General features: G+C 33.6%; 1 protein-coding gene across 6 annotated transcripts in view; it reads right to left on the bottom strand.

Annotated features, from left to right (window-relative positions):
• PAN3 (poly(A) specific ribonuclease subunit PAN3) overlaps window positions 1-21251 on the bottom strand; it is a 137859-nt gene that overhangs the window by 26070 nt on the left and 90538 nt on the right. For 5 of the 6 annotated variants that reach the window (XR_006786398.1, XM_045844737.1, XM_045844736.1 and 2 more), the window contains 4 exons: window positions 9327-9574; window positions 8104-8160; window positions 6775-6879; window positions 5895-5952 (listed from right to left, as the gene is read on the bottom strand). Coding sequence is in view for 5 of the 6 variants with exons in the window: in XM_045844737.1 (XP_045700693.1) it covers window positions 5895-5952; window positions 6775-6879; window positions 8104-8160; window positions 9327-9574 (468 nt within the window). In the remaining variant the exon portion in view is untranslated. The remainder of the gene's footprint in view (window positions 1-5894; window positions 5953-6774; window positions 6880-8103; window positions 8161-9326; window positions 9575-21251) is intronic. The other variant, XM_045844738.1, reaches the window with a different exon arrangement.

Genomic DNA, 21251 nt, shown 5'->3' with positions numbered 1-21251 from the left:
AAGAACAGTGGCAACATTCATAATTATATAAAACTGGTTTCATGATCAACATTAAACAGGCATTATAAAACAACCATAGAACTAGATTTCATACACTCAAAATTACAGCAAACATCAGAAACAATGTCTAATCACTTATCTGATACTGAATAAAAATCAAGATATATTTTGTTTCTTTAAACATTTATTTGTATAAAATATATTTAGACAATGAGGTTAAGCTACGAATTCTTGTTTTTAAAGCATAAAGAAATTCAAAATAAGTAACATTAAAATGGAGAGTGTGTATATATAGTGTGGTGGTGTGTATATGTATGTATAAATATGGCAATCTGTATCAAAACTCTCTAATCACTCGGTGGAACAGCACAGTTTTAATCCCTAGCAAAACATAAAAGAAAATTAAACAACTTTACTACCAAGCCTGCTATCTTCCTCAAAGAAAGAAAAATTATGTTTAAGGCTATATAACGCATTGGGATTTGTTTGTAATACTGTTGTGTATTAAAAACTGTTTATCTTGAATCCCTATGTGTTGTTTCTTAAAAAGACTAGAAAGTTGAACATGAAAATGTACTCAGTGGTTGGTTTCTCTACTGAGTATAGGTATTTAATTGTCCCTTCTTTATTGTTCCATATTATCTAGAACAAACATGAATCAGTGTTACAATCCAAATAGAAAATAGTTTTTAATGTTTCAAATATAATCAACTATATTTTCCACCTGGAAAGCTTCCAATGGTGAAATGTCTTGAATGACTTAGGAATGCTCGTCACATCTCAATTGAAAAGCAGATGAGTGAACATGCAGCTATGCCTAGAAAATCATCTAGTAAAATGATTTTATAGCATAATTTTAACAATTGTAAATACAAAGTGGGAGGATTTTCCCCTACTTATTACACTAGTCTGTAGTTGCCAAACTTTTTATAAACATGTTTAACACTATTTGGAAACATGGCAATATATCTTATGAAAAACTCACAAACAAAAACAACAAATAATTTTTAACCTATGACTATTAAAATTCTGGTGAAACACTATTAAGAAAACTCTAATTCCAGAAGACAGATTCAAAAGGACCCCTCCTGCTATGCCTTTGCCAAATTCTCACACTTACAATCTCTTAGTTCGAGGAACAATTTTATGATAGAACTCCTTATTTCATAAATAAGGAAAACAAGGATTACTCCTCTAGAGGAGTAGGGAGACAAACTCAAGAGGCTAATTTTGGAGTCTTGTGCTCTAAACTCCTACATGGCATTTTAGCCATAGTGCAAAACGTCGATTCAATGTAACTTTCAAACCATGGTCAAGTAGCATGTTCCACTGAAATAAAGGCAATAAGAGAAGAATAGAGACAAGTGAATGCAGCTGTAACTTTTACTCATTTATGATGTATTTGAATGATCAGTGTAATTTCCAAAAACAACTAATAAATTTTGTTTTCTAGCTATTTCATAAGGGAAGTAATTAATTTCCAATTAGTAAAAATGTATTGAGTACCTACTATGTATTAGTGAACAAGTATCAATGAAATATGGGTTCTTAACAAGAGGCTAAGAGAGTTATATAAAATATAGCACAAGGACAGGCCTGGGTTGCAGGTCCAGTTCCTGGTCGGGGTATGTATGAGAGGCAGCCGATCAGTATTTCTCTCTCGCATATATGTTTCTCTCCCTCCCTTCCCCACTTTCTAAAAATAAACAAAATCTTAAATATATATATTCAAGGCAAAATAGTTATTTAAAAAAAGCAATTCACCATGGCACTGGTTCTTAAATTTTAGTACCATGCAGAATCTTGTGAAAACAGTTTGCTGGGCCCCATGCCCAAAGTTTTTGATTCAGTAGGTCAAAAGTAGGGCCCAAGAATTTATTATTCTAACAAGCTCCCAGGTGATGATGAAAGGACTCTGCAGGTGGGGTAGGGGTGGAGGGTTGGGGGAAAGGTCAAGGACCCATACTTTGGAACCACTATGCATGGAAACACAGACAAGGGAGCCATTCCCAAAGATATTAGGAAAGATCTTACAGCTGATTTGGCATGTTTACTAGAAATTAATGAGTTAAAACAAGTGGAAAGAGTGCTTTACCGTGAGGGAGTAAACAGAACAAAAACAAAAAACAAGGAATGAATGTACAAAAACAATGAACAAGGCATGATAGTGAAATCTCAAGTGGTGGAGGAACAGGGGTGGGGGTGTAGCACAGAGGAGGTGCGGCACAGAGGAGGTGCAGAGTGGAGATAAAGCTGACAGAGGTATGCTGGAATTCAATCTGAGGGAAATTTAAAGCCACGTAAGGACTTGAAATTTACTATGCTAGCAGTGGTACTCACAGCATCAGTGTAAAAAGGAAACTGCATGAGGGACACAATCAACTAAAAATCTTATGGTCTCAACTCCTTCATCCCTCTGTCTACCTTCAACCAAGTCATGCTGAATTCCAAACAGTGCAAAGGGAAAAAATTGTGCTGCAGTGGAAACATACTTAGGTTGCAGGCTGAATCCTGAGCCAGGGCATGGAGGGCATGGATGAGAGGCAACCACTTGATGTTTCTCTCTCACATCAATATTTTTCTCTCTCTCCCCATTCCCCTCTCTCTAAAATCAGTAAACATATCCTTGGGTGAGGATTAAAAATTAATTATATGATTCTACCAACCTTTGCTTTCCTTCTCTTTCTCTTCCTTCCCTTTTATATGGTTTTACTATACCTATACGTACTCAAGTTTATTATGTATGTATATGTTCATGCATGTATGATATACACACGTACTTACATGAACTTAAGTATGCATATACACATCAGTTAGGTTTATAAAAAGCTGTTGTGCTGTATGTAATCTGTCGCAACTTACTTTTTTACTTAATATTACATTACAAGCCTCTTCTGTATTGTTGCATGTCAGCACACTTTCTTCACTTTAACACCTATATAATATTCATTGTCTAACCCTATCAGAGTTCATTCATCCCACCCTTTAGATGGGCATTTGGATTGATCAAGGTTTCTGATTTTATGAGCAGTAATATTATGAATACCTTACACATTTTCTGGTTGAAAATACGTAGGGGTATACCTATATCTAAGAGCAGAATAGCTGAATCATAGGGAACACAGATATTCAACTTTAGTTTTAAAAGTGGTAACAAGTTCACACTACTAATAGCCATGTACTGGAGAACCTATGGATCCATATGCTCATGCCTTATATGATCAGATTTTAAAACAGAATTTTATTTGTATTTCCCTAATCAGTGATGGCCGACATCTTTTCTTATATTTATTAGTCACATGAATTTCCATTTTCTGGAAGTGTATATTCCTATCCTTTGGTCATTGTTTTATTGGACTGTTCATGCTCTTACTGATTTGTATTTTATACTGATTTGTATTTTATATTCTTTGTCAGTTTTATAAATATCTTCTTCCAAGTTTTTTCTTTACTATAGGTGCCTCTGGAGTGTTTCAAATTTCAATTTAGTGAAATTTATTAGTATTTTCTTTGAGTCAACAATACCTGACTCCTCTATTTATTTATATTTTATAGTAAGAGTTTTACAGTTTTGTTTTAGACATTTAAGTTCTCTATTTGGAGTTGATTTTTAGATGTGGTTTGAGAAGATCCAATTTTTACTTAAACACAACCATTTTTGCAATGTCTTGCTTTCCCCACTAACATGCCACCTCTATCACAGAAAGGGCCCAGGCTCTCCCCGAGTCTGTTCTACTAGTCGATCTGTCTAACTCAGTGCCATGGCCACGCTGTTAGTCACTGCAGACTCAAACCAAGTCTCCCCTTCCACAACATACCCAGAATTCCTAATCATAATCTTCAAAGTACCTTGGTCCTTTTCTCTTTGATGATTTTATCATATACTATGAAAAGCTCTGCTATGCTATAACATAATAAAAAATAAAAATAAAGACCAACCTCTATTAGAAGCTTGGAACTTTCAGACTACCCTACCCACAAAGTCCAGGGAAAAGAGAGGGGGGCTGGAGGTTGAGTTATCACCAACAGCCAAAGATTTATTTGACCATGCCCACACAATGAAATTTCCATAAAAAACCCTAAACAAACAGTGAGATTCAAAGAGCTTACAAGTTGAGGAACTCACTGAGGTACTCGGAGGGTGGCATACCCAGAGAAGGCAAGAAAGTTGCCCACTCCATCCTCCTCCAATATGTACTAATACATCTCTTGAACTTGGCTGCTCCTGAGTTGTATCCTTTATAATAAAGCAATAATAGTATATAAAGTGCTTTCCAGAGTTCTGTGAGTCATTCCAAATTACCAAACCTGAGGGTGTGGTAAAAATGCCCCAAATTTGTAATTGGCCAGACAAAAGTGTGGGTAGCCAGCATACCCCATTTAAGCTAGCATCTGGCATAGCAATAATCTTGTGGGACTGAGCCTTTAACAATTAAATTGTTAGGACACAAATTAGATGTCAGAAGTATTTTCAGTTAAAAAAGTTCATATGCTTTCATTAGTACTATAGTGAATCTATAAGTCAGTTTAGAAAAATTAACATCTTAATTATTATAAATACTCCTATTCATGAATAAAGTATTTCCCTCTATTTATCTCCCCCAATGAGAACTTACACATCTTTTGTTGTATTTACTCCTAGGTACTGATATTCTGAAACCATTGCAAATGATTATTGGCTACCAGTCTACAGAAATGCAAGTGAGATGTATTAATCTCATATATAGTTATTTTCTAAATTCTACTATAACTTCAAATTACGTCTAATGTACCAACATACGATTTATACATGACTGGAGTCATAAAGACTAGAATACTACATAAACCTATTTATTTTTCGTTTTTTTCTTTTACCCTCAGTAGGGCCTCAAATGCAAAGCTAAATAATTAAGAAAATCTCAGCCTGTCAAATGTTACGACAGGTAAATTTTCTGCGTATCTAATGGGAAGATCAGTCTTAAGACATACAGCCAGACACACTCCTTTTGACTTTTTAGCAGTCAAGAAGACACACAGTAGACAAGCTGAATCCTTCATAACAACTGGTGTTTTAAGATTATCTCTGTGGCAAATGTATTCCTAGTGTTATTTATAGTTTTGTTAAATTATACCATATTTACTCTTGCTTACACAGTATAAGCTAGGGAAAGAGATTTTAATGCTCTCTTGGAGACACTGTGGTACAGTCAGAAAAACCTAGGTTTAAATTCTGACTCAGCCACCCAATTAGTAGCCACTGTTCTTTAGAAAGATACTGAACCTGCCTATCAACTTCAATTTTCCTCAGATGTAAAATGGAGATGATAATACTAGTATCCATGTCACAAGATTTTTATAAGTAGGAAAGTCATAAAACATCACACAGCTTGGCACACAGTAGTCTAAAAAGTAATAACAATAAAAATCACCTTTCCCTGCTGCTTAAAAACCTATACACTTGATCCAAGTTTCAGAAAACAATAATATTCTAGTATACAGTGAGATAAATCACCACAAATATAAAACTATCTAATTTTTTTATGAACTACATTATCGTCACGTGTAAAATTAATTTAAATAAACTGGGTAATCTGTGGCATCCTGGAATTCTTAAGTAGATTTGAAATAAATATTCATAAAATAGTCATTAGCTAGTTTAAGACATAAAAATGTATAGGATTACACAAAAATTATAATATCCTTTAAAGATTTTCATTATTTATTTTTAGAGAGAGAGGAAGGGAGGGACAGAAACATCGATGGGTCGTTTGTCGTTAAGTGCCCTGACTAGGAATTGAACCCACAACTTTTCGCTTTGTGGAATGACACCAAACCAACTAAGCCACACTGGTCAGGGCTAAGAATTATCATATCCTTTAAAAACAAGAATAAGAATGAATCAACTTGAATTTTACCTGGCATATCTGCTTGATCAATTTGAGCCATTGTTATTAAATGTCTGTTAATGAGCTCCTAAGGGGGGAAAAAAAGTATATTTACATTTAAACACAGGCTCTAAATTCTGGATTTTCTATTATAACTAAATAACAAATGTATTAATGTTTTGGTATGTGTACTTTTTAATGCTGATGTCATAAAATAACTATTCTAATACTGGTATAATGCCAAAATTCCAGTCTTAGATATACCTGCCCCTAATTAAGACTGGGTTCCAGTAACTGTGCCATAACCTAAAGCACATAGCTAACTCTGGCTGAAACTCAAGGTCTACATTAAGCTTGTCAATAGTGCAGTCTATAAACATTATACAAGTACAACATACTTCTGTGAAACAAAAATATTTCTAAGAATATAAGTATAAAGTGAAATTCAATGTAACAAGTAATACCTAGCTGTCTTAACAAAAAATTCTTTTATAAAACCTACTGAACAGAAACTATTGAGCTCTCCTAGAATGAGGTTTATTTCTGGGCCAACTACCTAGTCTAAATCTGTAGATATTAGCAAAAGGTTTCTAAAGGTCAGAAACCATTTAAGTAATTTACTTACATATTTCGAAGAGGGCTTTTAATGCACACGATACAACATGCAGAAAGGTCACCCATTTAAATAGCTATCCTATGTTTTACATCGGAACTCATAATTACCTGACACTTTCTTAAAAAACAGCTTTCCTTATATGTCACTTAGAACTCGTAAGTTCTAAATTCTCTCGTTTTAGGACAGCATATTTGATTAAATAATGTGATTTGAAAAGAACTGTGTTGTTTTTCCAGTTCTTTACTAAAGAACAAGATACATTCAGCATCCCTACAAAGAATTCTGGATGCATACCTGTCGGAGCTCATCAGCCATGAAGAAGGAAGGTGCATTTGCTTTTGGTTGCATATAAGCAACGTGAGGTGCAGTTGGAGGATAAATATGATAGTTTGGAAATACCTAAAAAGGCAGGGAAGGAGAAAGTGTAATAATCAATTTTTCTCAATTGACAAGCTTTATCATTGTTCTGATAAAGTTTTCATCTTTAAATGATAGTGATAAATTGATAATTTTAAATCTTTAAGTGATAATGAATTAAATACCTCAGAGAAAAACTGTTATCAGTATACTTTCTGAATTCATTTTAAAAGTAACCTTATATTTAATAATCAATATGAAAAATGTAATGAAACATTTCTTCACATACAGTAAAATATAAGCTCTAATGAGAGGCAAAAGGAGCTCTTTGGATGAAATGTTACGCAAACATTTTCTAAGTATTTTAAAAAGAAATTGGAAGGCAGAAAGAAAGCAGTTATTAAAGGTGTTGCAGCTCAGATAACACTGTCCTAGCTGCCCAAAGAACTGCCCTCTTGTGGGCTTTTTGTGGCAAATGTAAACAAAAAAGTGTTACCTAAGTACTTCTCAAAACACTTCAAACGTAAAGAGGGCAGATTTACTCTGAGTCAATAGGTTAAGTGAACAGAAGGGTACAATAATGTATTTAATGTTTCAAGCAAACTACAACCCAGTTACTAAATCTGTTTCCAGCTTCCTGTCTTTCATTCTTCTAACTGGACTTTCCTGACCACCCTTTCTTCTCTTTTTTTCTCTGCCTCTCCTTTCCATCACTGGTCTATCATACAAAATCAAAGTACTAAAGTATCTTTCAAAGTTCTAAAATATCTTTCCTTTTGCTTTCTTCTTTCATTTTAAAAGGTGAAACAAACATTTTTTCTCTTTTAAAAGTTAACTCAGCCAATTTCTGTTCCTCTCAGATAATTATTCCATTCTGTTCTCAAGCAGGCAGTGATTTTGCAGTGATTGTAACGTTTCCTTTAACCAATATCTGCAGGGAGAATAATGCCTTTTTTCTTGCCTTGGTTTCCTTACATCATCAGATAGCATAGTTTGACTTAACTACATCAGGTTTACCATGAGCATAGTTTTGAGTGGTTTGAAGGGCAAAAACATAAAAATGTACCATATATAATCTCTACAAAAAGAGCTGAGACAGTTTTGTGACAAAAGAACCTGTTTATAAATTAAATCTCTTCTTTCTACAAATATGATAAAATAAAATATAATAAAGGTATAAATAATTATAAAATATAATAAGCCCCCAAAAGGTAAAACATTGATAGAATTCTTACTTGAAAGAACCAAGGAAAGTCTCTACTCTACCTCAATTATTTGACCATCTGTTCGGCAAGCTGTTCTGTGATAATTTTTGAAAGATCTCTGACCAAAAACAAAACAAAATAAAAAACTATTAGCTATTTCATTATTTCTTAAAAGGCATTTTACATGATTTACAAGTACTTCTATAAATGTCTTCACATTTTTCATAAGATGGTTAGGTATGATTATCCCCATGTACGACTGGGGAAACATTCTCAGAGGTACCAAGATTCAAGAGTCACAAAACAATGGCAGACCTAGGACTCTTAAAAATAAGTAACAAAAAATCTGTTATCTTTCTACTCAAATTGCCTTTTAGTAAAATATTAAACATAATCAAAATAAATCATTAATTTAACTTGTGGGATCAAAACCTGCCTGCTTACTAAAATCCAACTATACTTTTCATCTGAGCCTCTCATCTATTAACATGATGAATGTCTACGGTTTAGATCAGCTTTGGTGTTTTAATGACATTTTGTGTTTTTGCTCGAGTTTCTCATCTGCTACTTAATGTTCTATAGTTAAAAAATAATTTTTGAACACAGAAGCAAAATAATGAAGCTAAAATGGTACGATTTCTAACACTGCAATGCTTCCCTTCTACCCTCCCCCCCCCCTCCCCGCCCCTGTCAGTGCTGTGGCAGCTCTTTTCCTCATCTATAATCAGGGCGCCCTCAACGCCCTCCCTTTTAACAATGAATGCCCCATACTGGAGACTTCCATTCACTGTACTCTACTATCCAGAGGTCTAGTTATTAAATCGCTGACTCACCTAAGGTGAGAGTTCATCATCAGTTTCCTTTCATTAAGTACTGATTTAAAAACAAACAAACAAATAAACAAACAAACAAATGACATCTCCTTTCTCTAACTTCTTACTAGAGGAAAAACTACCTGTAACAAATGTCATCAACCTTCAGCTCCAGCTAGCACAAGTACTAGGTAACCCCATAAGCAAAGCATGACATAAAGTACTAAAATGGGCTTGAATATAATCTAATTTCTGACTAAAACCAGATTGGTTCAAAACTTGAGTTCTGACTATTGAAAAAACAAATTACTTTGAAAAGATAAGAGATCAGAATTACCATCTAAGTTAGAAAATTAAATACTTCTTCCCATCAAAATAAAAAGATGCAAGCAGGTTAAACACCTCATGAATCTCATGAGTCAGAAGGAACTATATAAGGGTACTGTCACTTCCCTTTAATGCAGAGACATACCATTCCAGTCAAAGGGGCTGGAGTTGTGTCTGTATAGAAGTATGTTGTCCCACCGACAGTTTCCTTTTGAATCACCTGACCAGAGGACGGAGTCTGAGAAACAGGATTATTAACAGGTGTAGAGGCACTAGAAGGCACCATATAATTTGCTGGATTTGGAGTGTGACTTCTTCTTCTGGGAGCAGGAGAAGTATGTGGAGTGATCTTGGGGGAATGAAGAGGGGAAGACCCAGCAGACAATGACATTCCTGAAGAAGACACAAAAACATTTCTTAGGGAGCAAAAATTGGTTTTAGAGGGAAAAAACTGGAAAGTAAAATGCAAACATTAATTTGGAAGAAACATTGTCTTTAGCAAATTCTTTCAGTGCGAAAATATAATTTTATTTTGTTTTGATTACAAGCTCTGATTAAAGCAAATGTAAAGAAGTTTATTTTCAAATATACTCATTTTGAAGTAAATCAGAAAATTTATTGCAACAATAGTCTCCTCCACATCAAGGTTTACATGAGAAACTTCAATAGTAGGGCTCACCAAAAATTTAATAAATTAATTTAATGCAAAAATGAGAAATAACAAATTAGGACACTTTGTAAAAGTATGCCTTCTACAAAAATCTTTTTTAATTGTGAGATTATATCTACAAAAATCTATTAAAATTTTTTATAGAAGACATGACTCCTTTTTTGGCTATTAACAATAGAAATATCACAGTCGACCTAAAATATTACAGTTTTTTTTTTAAACCAAGCTATTTAATGAGATTTACTAGATTTCTTTTGGCTAAACACAATTAACAGAATGGTATGAAAAAGCAAAAATCTTAAACCTTAGTTGAAATACATGGCAGCTTAAACACCGTACTTTTTAATCAAGCAGTACATTGTTTTGGTGCCTTTTGTTTTTAACTCTAAATAGGCACATGCTAAAACTGAAATTTTCTGAAAATGTATACTCTTTAAAATTAGAACAAGTGACTCATTATGTTGTAGGGAAGTTTTACCTAAACTCAACTAGTGAGAAACCATTATATGCGGAGTGTCTCTATTATGAATGAATCTGCTTTGAAGAAAGGGAAAGGACAATTGTCTTTACCCTTCAGAAAGATTCCAAGCTAGCTGAGAAAACAAGACCAGGTCACATATAAGAGACATAAAATGACTTACAAAAACATTTAAATATAAATTAATATGCTGTAAACTACATGCATAAATGCAGATGGTGCAAATTAATTAAAACCAGGTAGTTAATTAAAGGCTTAATGGAAGTGATCAGTTCTGAGCAGAGACGAAAGAGAGTTTCTAGAGCTACAGTTACACTTCCTGAAAAAAATTAGCTTATCCAGGAAATCTCTTCTGGCTACTTGGGAAATGACTAAAATCTTTCACCTCTGAAGTAATATGCATCTCACAATTAAAAAAAGAAAGTTACTAAATGCCTCTGGTCAAAGAAACAGGATTAACAGGGATATAAATTTCAATTTCTAAAAGCTCTTAAGACACCAACACTGTTTTCTGAAAACATGTAGATGAACAAAAATAAGGTGAAAACTGGGATAAAACATTTACCTTTAAATAGCCCTTTGCACTTTTTAAAAAGTCTTAAGAATTGCTTCATCTGATTTTCTGAACAACTAAGTTGAGTAGGTAGGTGAGGTTACAAGCACCACAGTACAGATCAGAATTGAGACAAAAGGGGCTTTATTTGACCAAGGACATGTGCGAAGTCGACAGCAAAAAGCCAGGCCTCAAACCCAAGTCCCCAAACTCCCAACTGAACACTCCTACTACTGTAATGCAATGTGTACTGCACTGGCATTAACACAGGCCAGCAATTCTCCAGTGGGCATTAATGCATCTATAAGAAACTGAAACTCCCTTTAAAAACAATGTATAAGGAAGCAGAACTACTGTATCAAGATATAAGCCTAATTTAAAAAAAAAATTTTTTTTTAATTTTCCAAAGTTCTCTGTGTCTTTCTAACTCTATATTATACATTTAATGCAGGGTAATCCATTCAGTAAAAATTGGGGGGATTATTAAACTATTTTCAAAAAATAAATATTCCCCAGTTAATATGAAATGCATTTCGATAGTTTTCCTAAAACTAGCCTCCAGTTTTAGGCCAAGATAAAACGGGCTGAGTCACCAAAGAAGAATATAACCAATGTAAGTGACCAACTCTTAGGCACTTTCCATACGTCCAGCACTAATGAAAGTGTTCAGTTATATTAGTCTGTTCATCCTCACAACAACCTTCAGAGGTAGGTGTATCACATTCACCTCACAGAAAAAAACTTAATTTTTTTTAAACGTACTGTAAGGGCAATATAGGTTATTAAAGAATAGAATCAAGATCCAAAACAGGTCTATTTGATTTCAAAGCCTGTGGTCTTAACTAATATGCTCTACAGTTGCCCAATTGCTAGGTCTTATATCTGAGCTATGTGGGGAGGGGAAGGTGTAGCATGGGGAAGGTAAAGCCAGAGTTGCTGACATCAAAGTAGATGTATAAATGAGACAACAGTAGAATCTCTCTTTAAGGCTGAATGCTGGGGCCCTTGGCTGGGTGGCCCAGTTGTCTGGAGCATCATCCTGTACATCAAAAAGTTATAAGTTCAGCCCTGGCTGGAGTAGCTCAGTGGATTGAGCTCAGGCTGCAAACCAAAGCATCGCAGGTTCAGGTCCCAGTCAGGGTACATGCCTGGGTTGCAGGCCATGGCCCCCAGCAACAGCACACTGATGTTTCTCTCTCTCTTTTTCTCCCTCCCTTCCCTATCTAAAGGTGAAATGAATAAAATCTTAAAAAAAAAAAAAGAATAAGATGCAATACTTAAAAAAAAAAAGTTGTGAGTTCAATCCCTAGTCAGGGCGCATACCTAGGTTGCATTCCCTTCATGGTCAGGGAGCATAGAGGTGGCAACCAATCAATGTTTCTCTCTCTCTCCCTGTGCCCCTGCCCCCACCCCAAAAAATCAATAAACATATTCTTGAGGGAGAATTTAAAAAAAAAGACTGAATACATTGAATAAGATTATCAAAAAGATCCGAAATCAGTTAAGAAGGAAATTCATGTATAGTAGAATTTATAAGTTATAGGTAATAAGCTTTCACTCACTCAAGAATTTTTAATTTTGTGGCTATTCTAATGCAAAATTGCAACAATGAAATTTGAGTTCATAAATCTGAGCTGAAGCTGACTGGTAAAATAGGAAGTATCACTACTCAAAAGTATAACAGGAAATTTTCAACTGTATAGGAAGCTAGAAACGAAATTAACCCTTAGATTACAGAAGTATCAAATCGAATCACAGAAGGCATGGCTTTGTGCCACCAGAATATTTTACAAACATGTTAAAGAATTGAGTAAAATGTGCATATATCTTCTTGGAGAAAGTTATTCTATACTCTTAGAACAGTAACTTTTGGATGACATCATATACAATAATTGCAGTTTAATTTCTTAGTAATTGAATATAGCAAACTGAGATATTTAAGTCACATATAATAAATTAACTGCCTCTGAACATTTGAAAAAATTCTAAAAGGTATCCAGTTCAAATAAAAGTTAGAAACAATACAGAAATGCTCACTGGAGAAATGAGAGCAATTAACAAAATAAAGAAATGAGATACAGGAAATTTCCAAGTTTAATTTATTTAGGCAAAAGTCAGTATTTTGGGGTGACATGATTTTTTCTTTACCTGAAAAAAACAAAGAAAACCAACAAAAGAGTTGCAAATAATGACATAATTCATTATAGTAAACGTTTATAATACTAATACAAGGTGGGACAAAAGTAGGTTTTCAGTTGTGAGTCTGTGAAACACAGAGCTTATTCTTGTATTACTATTATTATAATTTATTAACTATTGTATTACTTTCCATATGAACAACTGTAAACCTACTTTTGCCCCACTCTGTATACACTAAGTGAATGGCCTTCCTAAATATAACCAGCCAGTTAGGGCAATATGGTTTCTGGGAAATGAGAGACTAAATAACAGAGATATCCTCCCTCAGTCCCCACCAATTTATAGATACTTAGAACTACAAGATAAAATACGATACCCAATTTTTAAAATATAGCTGAGATAAAAAGAACAACAACAAAACTCTATGAATGTAAAACTAAGGCAGAATTTGGAATTAAGAGGTTATATTGTGGGAAGTTTGGAAAACTACAACCTATGCCAGATATAGTGTCTATAACTTGAGGCTTTAATGCCCATGTGGGGCATATGAAGCATGGCCTTCAGCACATTAAATGTGGAGAATAAAACTCAAATCCTAGTGTAAAGACAGGAGTCTTGAAAAACTACACATCAGTGAATCTAGGGCAAAAAAATTTCAAACTATCAACCCACAGAGGCAAGAGGTAACTTTGTGACAGAAAGATGGAGGAAATAAGAGAGGTGGGGTGGTATCAGTGGAAATGGAAACCTCACGCCCGTACCATGCGTAGACATGAGAGAAAATTCCCAGGAATTATAGGAACCGCAGTAAGAGATTAACATAAAACTTGAACTGCTTTGGCACCTAGAGGACACCTAAATGAGGCAAACATCAATTATTCTGGTGAACACTTTTACAACCCAGAACATACAGGATATCACCCCAGAAAATAAATCTCACTTTAAAAGAACTCTCAAAATGAGAATCAGCATGCAAAATATACTTGAGAATTAGGACCCTGAGAACAATGAGTCCCAAATAATATAACCCTGTAAATGAGATAAAATAACTACAACTAAAATGACTAAAGACATGAAAGAAGTGATGAATATCACAAAAAAAGAGAAACATTTGTTCCTCTTAAACAAAATAAGCTAGACTCTACAAGAGGAAAAAATATAATTAAAATTAAAGGAAAAAAACTCAACGGATGAGTTAAAAAAGCAGAGTAGATACTATCAAACACAGAAAAAGTCAACCAGAGAAAGAAATGAGGAAATTCACTAGAAATAAAACTTGGAAAATATAAAAGAGTGAATTACAGACACAAAAGGTAGAATGAGGAGGCAAATGTGCAGGAGAAAAAAGAAAGGATACCGGAGAAGCAATATTCAAAGGAAAGATTTGTAATTTTCAAGAACTAATTTACCATATAAATTCTCATTCAAGAAGTCCTGAGCAAGAGTTTTGAGCGAAAGTAAAAATGAATACCTTTCAATCAGGTGAAACACTAGCAGGCCAAAGACAAAGAGAAAAAAATCTGGTAAGTTACCAGAAGAGAGACAAATTATCTAAAATAAAAAGAAGAATTACATTGACAGGAGACTGAACCGGCAACACCAGACAATGAAATTACGTATTCAAAGTAAAGGAGGAATATAACTATCACCTTAAAGTTTATACGCAATTTGCAAACAAGGAGAAAAATAAGCCAATTTTACACACTCCTTGGCGAAAGAACAATTAACTGATCAAATTCTGCAGAGAGAAAATTCCTTCCTTCCAAAAGGCACAGAATATAAGAATGTATGGTAAAAAGCAATAAGCATTAACAGTAAAAGAAGAATTCTTAGTCATAAATATTTATGGTAAAGTCAAAGTATAATTAAAACTCAAGATAACTAATTACAGCATTGAAAATGAAAACCCTTGTATTAATATCTTTCTTCCTCTTCAACAATGTTATACTTAGTAAAGCATGAATGGTAGAATTCTAGGGGTGATCAATACACAGAAACAGAAACCTGTAATAATCCACCCCTACTTCATACCATATATAAGAATTATGTCAAAATGGATCAAAAACCTCAGTGTAGGAGCTAAAATATGGAACTCTGAAAAGAAAACAAGTATAAACCTTCATGACCTTTAGCTAAGCAGTATTTTCTCAAGATATGACACCTAGAGTACACACAAAAATCAAATAAAATAAAATGAACTTTAAAATTTAAAACTTTTTGTACTTCACAGGAAACTATCAAGAAAGTGAAAAGGCAACCTACAGAATAGGAATAAATATTTACAAATCATATATTTGATAATGGTCTAGTATGCAGAATATATAAAGAACTCATATAACTCAACAATAAAAAGAAATAACTAAATTTAAAAATGGGCAAAAGATTTGAATAGACATTTTTCCAAAGAAGATAAACAAATGGTGGATAAATACATACAAAGAAGTTCAACATTATTAGTCATCAGGGACATGCAAATCAAAACCACAATACTACTTCATTCCCACTAGGATGCATATAATCAAAAGCAAGGGCAGTAACAATTGTTAGCAAGGAAATGAAGAAATTTAAATCCTCATACACTGCTAGTAGGAATGTACAATGACGCAGTCACTTTGGAAAACAGTTTGGCAGTTCGTCAAATTGTTAAACAAAGAGTTACCATTGGGATCCAGAAATTCCACCAAATGTTACCCAAGAAAATTCAAAATATATGTTCACACAAAAAATTTACATGAATATTCAGAGCATCGTTATGCAGAAGTCAAACACTGGAAACAACCTAAACGTCTATCAACTGATAAATGGTTAAACAAAATGTGATCTATACATAAAATGGAAAACTATATTCACCTAAAAAGGAAAATACTGATACCTGCGCCACATGGATGAACCTTGAAAACAAGTGAAAGAAGCCACACAAAAAGACCACTTACTGTATGAGTCTATTTATATGAAATGTCCAGACTAGGCAAATCCACAAAAACTGAAAGTGGATGAGTATCTTCCAGGAACTGGGGAGAGGGACCAATGGTAATAACTGCACTAACAGGTAGGCAGTTTTTGGGGGGTGTGATGAGTACATTGTGGAATTAGATAGTGACTAAGGGTTACACAACCTTGTGAATATACTGAAAACTATGGAACTGTATACTTTGAAAGAATAAACTTTATGATATGTGAATTACATATCTCAAAAAAAATAGTTAACAGGAAATCACTGCTGAGAAATGAGGAAAGAAGGATCAAAAAACCTCAATCCAACAGGAAGAGAATGGGCAATGAATAAATTGCAAAAAAATCCACTTACATTATTAGCAATAAAAAGATAAAATACCTAGGAATAAACTTAACTGGAAATGTGCTGGACTTATATGAAGAAAAGGTTAAACTCTACTGAAGTAACAACAAAATTTTTTAAATTAGCCAAACCAATTATAACCATGTAGGAAAATAAACATTAATAGCCAGAAAAGTATCTAAAAAAAAAAAAAGCCAGTACTAAGGAAGAACAAAGGAAAAGAAGAATTAAAATATAAAAGGAAGAAAAAAAGTATAGGGTAAGACCAGTATATATTAATAACAATATAAAGCTACAGTAATTGCTATCACTAAATGATGGAATGAATACAAATATAGGCAAACAGATGGTTATTTAGACAAAGTAAACAAAAGCAACTCATTCTTTTACTTATTATACCCACATAAATTTCTAACAGAGTGAATATTTAAACATTTAAAATGAAAATTATCTGAAAGAATATTTTTTAAAAATATGTTAAAAGACACAAACTGTAAAGGTAGAAAAGAAAATGTTAGTCAAATTGACTTCTAAAAAATAAATATTTCTAAACAAAAAAAAGGATATGTGAAAGAAATAAAACCAACAGAAGTAAAGAAATTGTACAAAGGGTGGCCAGTTCATGGAAAAAATTAAAAACCACAAATATATAAAAAGGTGCTCATTTTCACTGATAATTAAAGAGATGCAAATTAAAACCAGCATAACATCAGTCTCTTCATGGATTGGAACAGATTTAAAAGTTTATATGACAATTATTAAAATGGTGAATGACATATAAATACTTTCACACACTTTTAGTATTGACTGTTACAATGTCTTTTGGAAGAAAATTTGGCAGTATCTATCAACTAAAACGTTTTAATTGACATAATAGTAGTAAATAATTGAAACAAAAAAGTCATTAAATAAAAAAATAAAAGCTATGAATTCCATAAAAGTGGGTATTTTTGTCTTGCTCAACTTTGTGGCTCTCCAGATTTACTGAATAAATGCTTCATGAAAAAGTGCTTAGGTTACTTTTAAAAGCCTTCCAGTAAGAAACAAAAGTAATGTTTCTTTCTCCCTGAGAACTCAAAAAAGTCCTCTCAGATACAAATGCATCTGAGAAACCAAAGTGAAGATACTTGTAAATATGAAAACATCAGAAACATTCCTTTTAAAATCAGGAACAAGATAAAAATGTCAACTACGACTACTTCTATACATAACACACAACAGGCCTTTGCCAATGCAACAACAGAAAATAGATTACAAAGGAAGAGATAAAACTATCACTATTTGCAGGTAATTGTTCATCTATGAAAATCTACAAAATGTTAAAGAGTTTATCAAAGTAACCAACATATAAAACTTAACCACATATCTAAACACTGGAAATAACCAATTAGAAAACAATTATTTTTTAAATACTCCAATTATAATACTAACAAATTCAATAGATCTCAGAATATGTAACAAAATATGTATGAGACCTGAGTACAAAAATTATAAAACTGTGAAAAGACCTGGAAAAAAGAAATAGAGAGATAGCCCACATTCATGGATAGAAAAGTAGTAACTAAAAGAGTCCATACAACTTTCCTGAAGACACCATGCTGCTTCCTGAGTCAAGCACAGGTGTTACCGAATAAACTCTTCCGGTACATTAATCAACAGCCCTCCTTGCCAACACCAAATTCTATAAACTCCATCCTCACAGAAACTCCCAATTCATCCCTCTGAAAAAATCTTCTTACTCTATAAAATTTTTGATACCCATTTTTAAAAATTATTCTCATCATTTTGTATTTGATCTTTTGCTGCTAGTACCACACAATTCAAATTATCTTTCTGTAGGGAAGAATCATGCCTTAATACTCTCACTATTCTCAACTACACATGGAATGGTACAGTACCAGCACACAATAAATGCGCTGAAAGAAAAGAGACATAAGTGTAAATGTTTCCTCAGTTCGGTATCAACAGCCAAGCTGCTAAACACAGCAACAGCTATCATCAGGAAATGGAGAATGCCATCACAGAATTACCTGAGTAAAGCGAGGAGGCAGAAGAAAAGTGACAGTCATGCTGTCAAATGGCGTATGTGTCAGTTATTACTATGTAAAAGCAGATGTGAGACTAGCCACAAGCCATTGTGAAAGAGGAATTTTAAAAAATTTGAGGTGAAGGACATTCTTCTGAAGAACAATCTGAATGCTCTAGTATTATTCCTTCCAGGTCAATGTAGCCCATGTATATCTAAGTTACAGTAAAGATTTTAACAAAGTTCCAATAACCAAATTAAATCCCCAATAATAAATTGCCATGAATGGCCACGTTAAAAAGAATGGTTTAGATTACCAGAATATATCTCATATTGAACAGATGAACCTAAACTGAAGACAAATAGAGGAAGCATAACCTTCTTAACAACAGGGCCAATATTTGGGGCTTCATCTGAGAGAAAAAAAATCATACTAAATTTATATGAGCATATTCAGGAACACAAAAAAGCTCAAAGGTACTACTAAAAATACATGTCTTCCTTTGTTCATTTTTTAACCAAATTCCCCAATCATACCCACTTCCCGACAAATAAAACAATGCACAGCTTTAGCCCCCCCAAAACTGACACTAAGTTTATACTGCACTCCTAAATTCTAACAGGGCCTTGAGCATATTAAGAACTAATCAATTATATTCCTTGACTTCACTGCTAATGTAGAGGGTCAGTATAAAAGGTCCACCCCAAAGTTCAGTTCAGAGCACTTTTCTCTCCCCATTTGCTCTTTCAATGCTTCAGAGACAAGCTTTCTTAGTCCATTTCTATCACTAGATGTTCTCAGCAGAAGGAAAAATTGAGTTAAAAGCAAGTATTTAATTGCAGTCATTTTAATAATTAAAAGTTTAGATCTAGTGGGGGTTATCTGCAATTCGATGCAACTTGTCCAACAAATCTCTAAGCGACTCTAGGTAACTATACTGTATGCAGATAGATTTCTATTGACTAGAACTTTCTAAAATAAAATGTTAAAAGTCACAGAATAATCTCAGAAGTGCACCAAACTCTTCATATAATGTTGGTGATTACTATACAAATAAAATTACTTTAACCTATAAGTCATAGAGTTTCTCAGTAAATTTAGTAACAGAGATACTTGACTGGGGGCCCTCAAGCCCATCCCCATGTTCAGAAATTTCCTGGAACCCAAAGGACTCAGCATTGAGTGGCGCTCATGGCTAAGATTTATCATTGCGATGTGGAAAGCATGCACATCCCGATCTCCAGACAGAAAAGACATAGATGGCATCTAAAGAAATTCAAGCACAAGATTCCTTATCTTCTCCTCCTCCTAAGAGAGATCACACAACTCACTCTTCTCCCAGTAGTGTGTGCTATGCATATGCTCAGAGAAGCTCACTAAGATTCAGCACCCAAGGTTTTAATAGGGGACTGGTCAAACAGGCACTCGAATAAAAACACTCTCCAAGTTCCCCGATACCAGCCCAAGGACAACCTTGCAAGCAGGCTTTTTTAAGGACAGCAGCCTGCCGCATTAACTAATTTCTGCAAAAAGTGCTTCAATTGTCTCCAGTATCGTTATCATTACCACTTTTCCATAATTCTGCTCTACAGCACAGGGAATTTTGTTGTAGAAAATCACAAGAGCAAATGTTTTATTTTTCTCATCTAAACATACCTATTCCTCAGACAAGGGGGAGAAGAAAAATAGTAAGCCTTAAATTAAGGTAATGGATTTATGTTGATTCCACCAATTTTTGCCCATGCACATTGATAAAAATGGCATATATTAATGTTGTACACTACCTGGCTAGGAAATATAGCAAAGCAAAATGAAATATAGTTCATACAAAAAGGAGATGAACCTGTTTTACTAGCTCCATGCCCTAGTATATAAACTATCTAACCATATACACTAATTAAATATATATGTTATGGCTTAAAATAAGACTTTGGCTACTACCATTAAATAGAAGAGACTTTGTAAGACTGTTAGTTAAGTACTATTTTAGCTAGTAGCATACTAAAAATTATAAAAGCCATTCAAAAGGTTTACTTAACTACCAGAAGTAACAACCTTTCTTTTTAGTATCAAATTTTGAGATCAATTCCAAAGAGGATCATCTATGCTATGATTTGGCATATACATCATAAAAATAGCTGCTTTCAATTTTGACAGCTTAAAAACCATTCACAACCTTTGTTCCAGAAATTCTAGTTCTGCAAAGAATCCTAAAGAAATAGTCCTAAATCCTGGAAGATATTTATAGCTGACGAATATGTACACACACACAGAGTATATACAGACATGCTGCTTTTTAAAAGGTAACACAAAGACTCAACTTTTTAATAAATAAGTTTAAAAGCACTGAATGTAATATGATATGAAGGTAAGAGAACACACTGTTAATCAACTGGTCAATTAAGGTGGTAAGAATGGTTTTAGGGGAAAACAAGTGATTGTAAGTGATGCTCTGTGATGTGCACTAAATTTTTTCCCATGATACAGTTATTTGATTCAGATAGAAAATATGAAAAAGCTGTTTGAATATTTAATAACTTGACCTGAAATAAAATCAATTCCTTTTAAGTGTACATTTTAAATAAGTTTGAGCACAAGTTTGCAGAAATATTAGTTATCATTATCTTCACTGCCTTATAAGAAAAGAATATAGTAGGTCCTTGAAATAGTTTTGCTCAGTGTTGTTTCATTAGGTAGTATTGATGAGATGCTGTAGGAATTGAATTTAACCCTTGTTTATATCAACTAGCCTAGTGTAAAACTAGTTTCATTATATGCATTTTAATTTAAAGCTGCAGAATATTAATGACATTAAGAGAAGACTTACTGTATAAAAATTTCAAAATCCTACATTTAGAAATCCTTAGTCAATATTTTTGCTTTACAATAACCACCCCATATATCA

Source organism: Phyllostomus hastatus, unplaced genomic scaffold, assembly GCF_019186645.2.
Source record: "Phyllostomus hastatus isolate PE091 unplaced genomic scaffold, TTU_PhHast_1.1 phas_contig_41, whole genome shotgun sequence".
In the NCBI taxonomy this organism is placed as follows: domain Eukaryota; kingdom Metazoa; phylum Chordata; class Mammalia; order Chiroptera; family Phyllostomidae; genus Phyllostomus; species Phyllostomus hastatus.
Note: the sequence above shows the minus strand (reverse complement) of the source record. Positions and strands in the feature narration are given on the sequence as shown.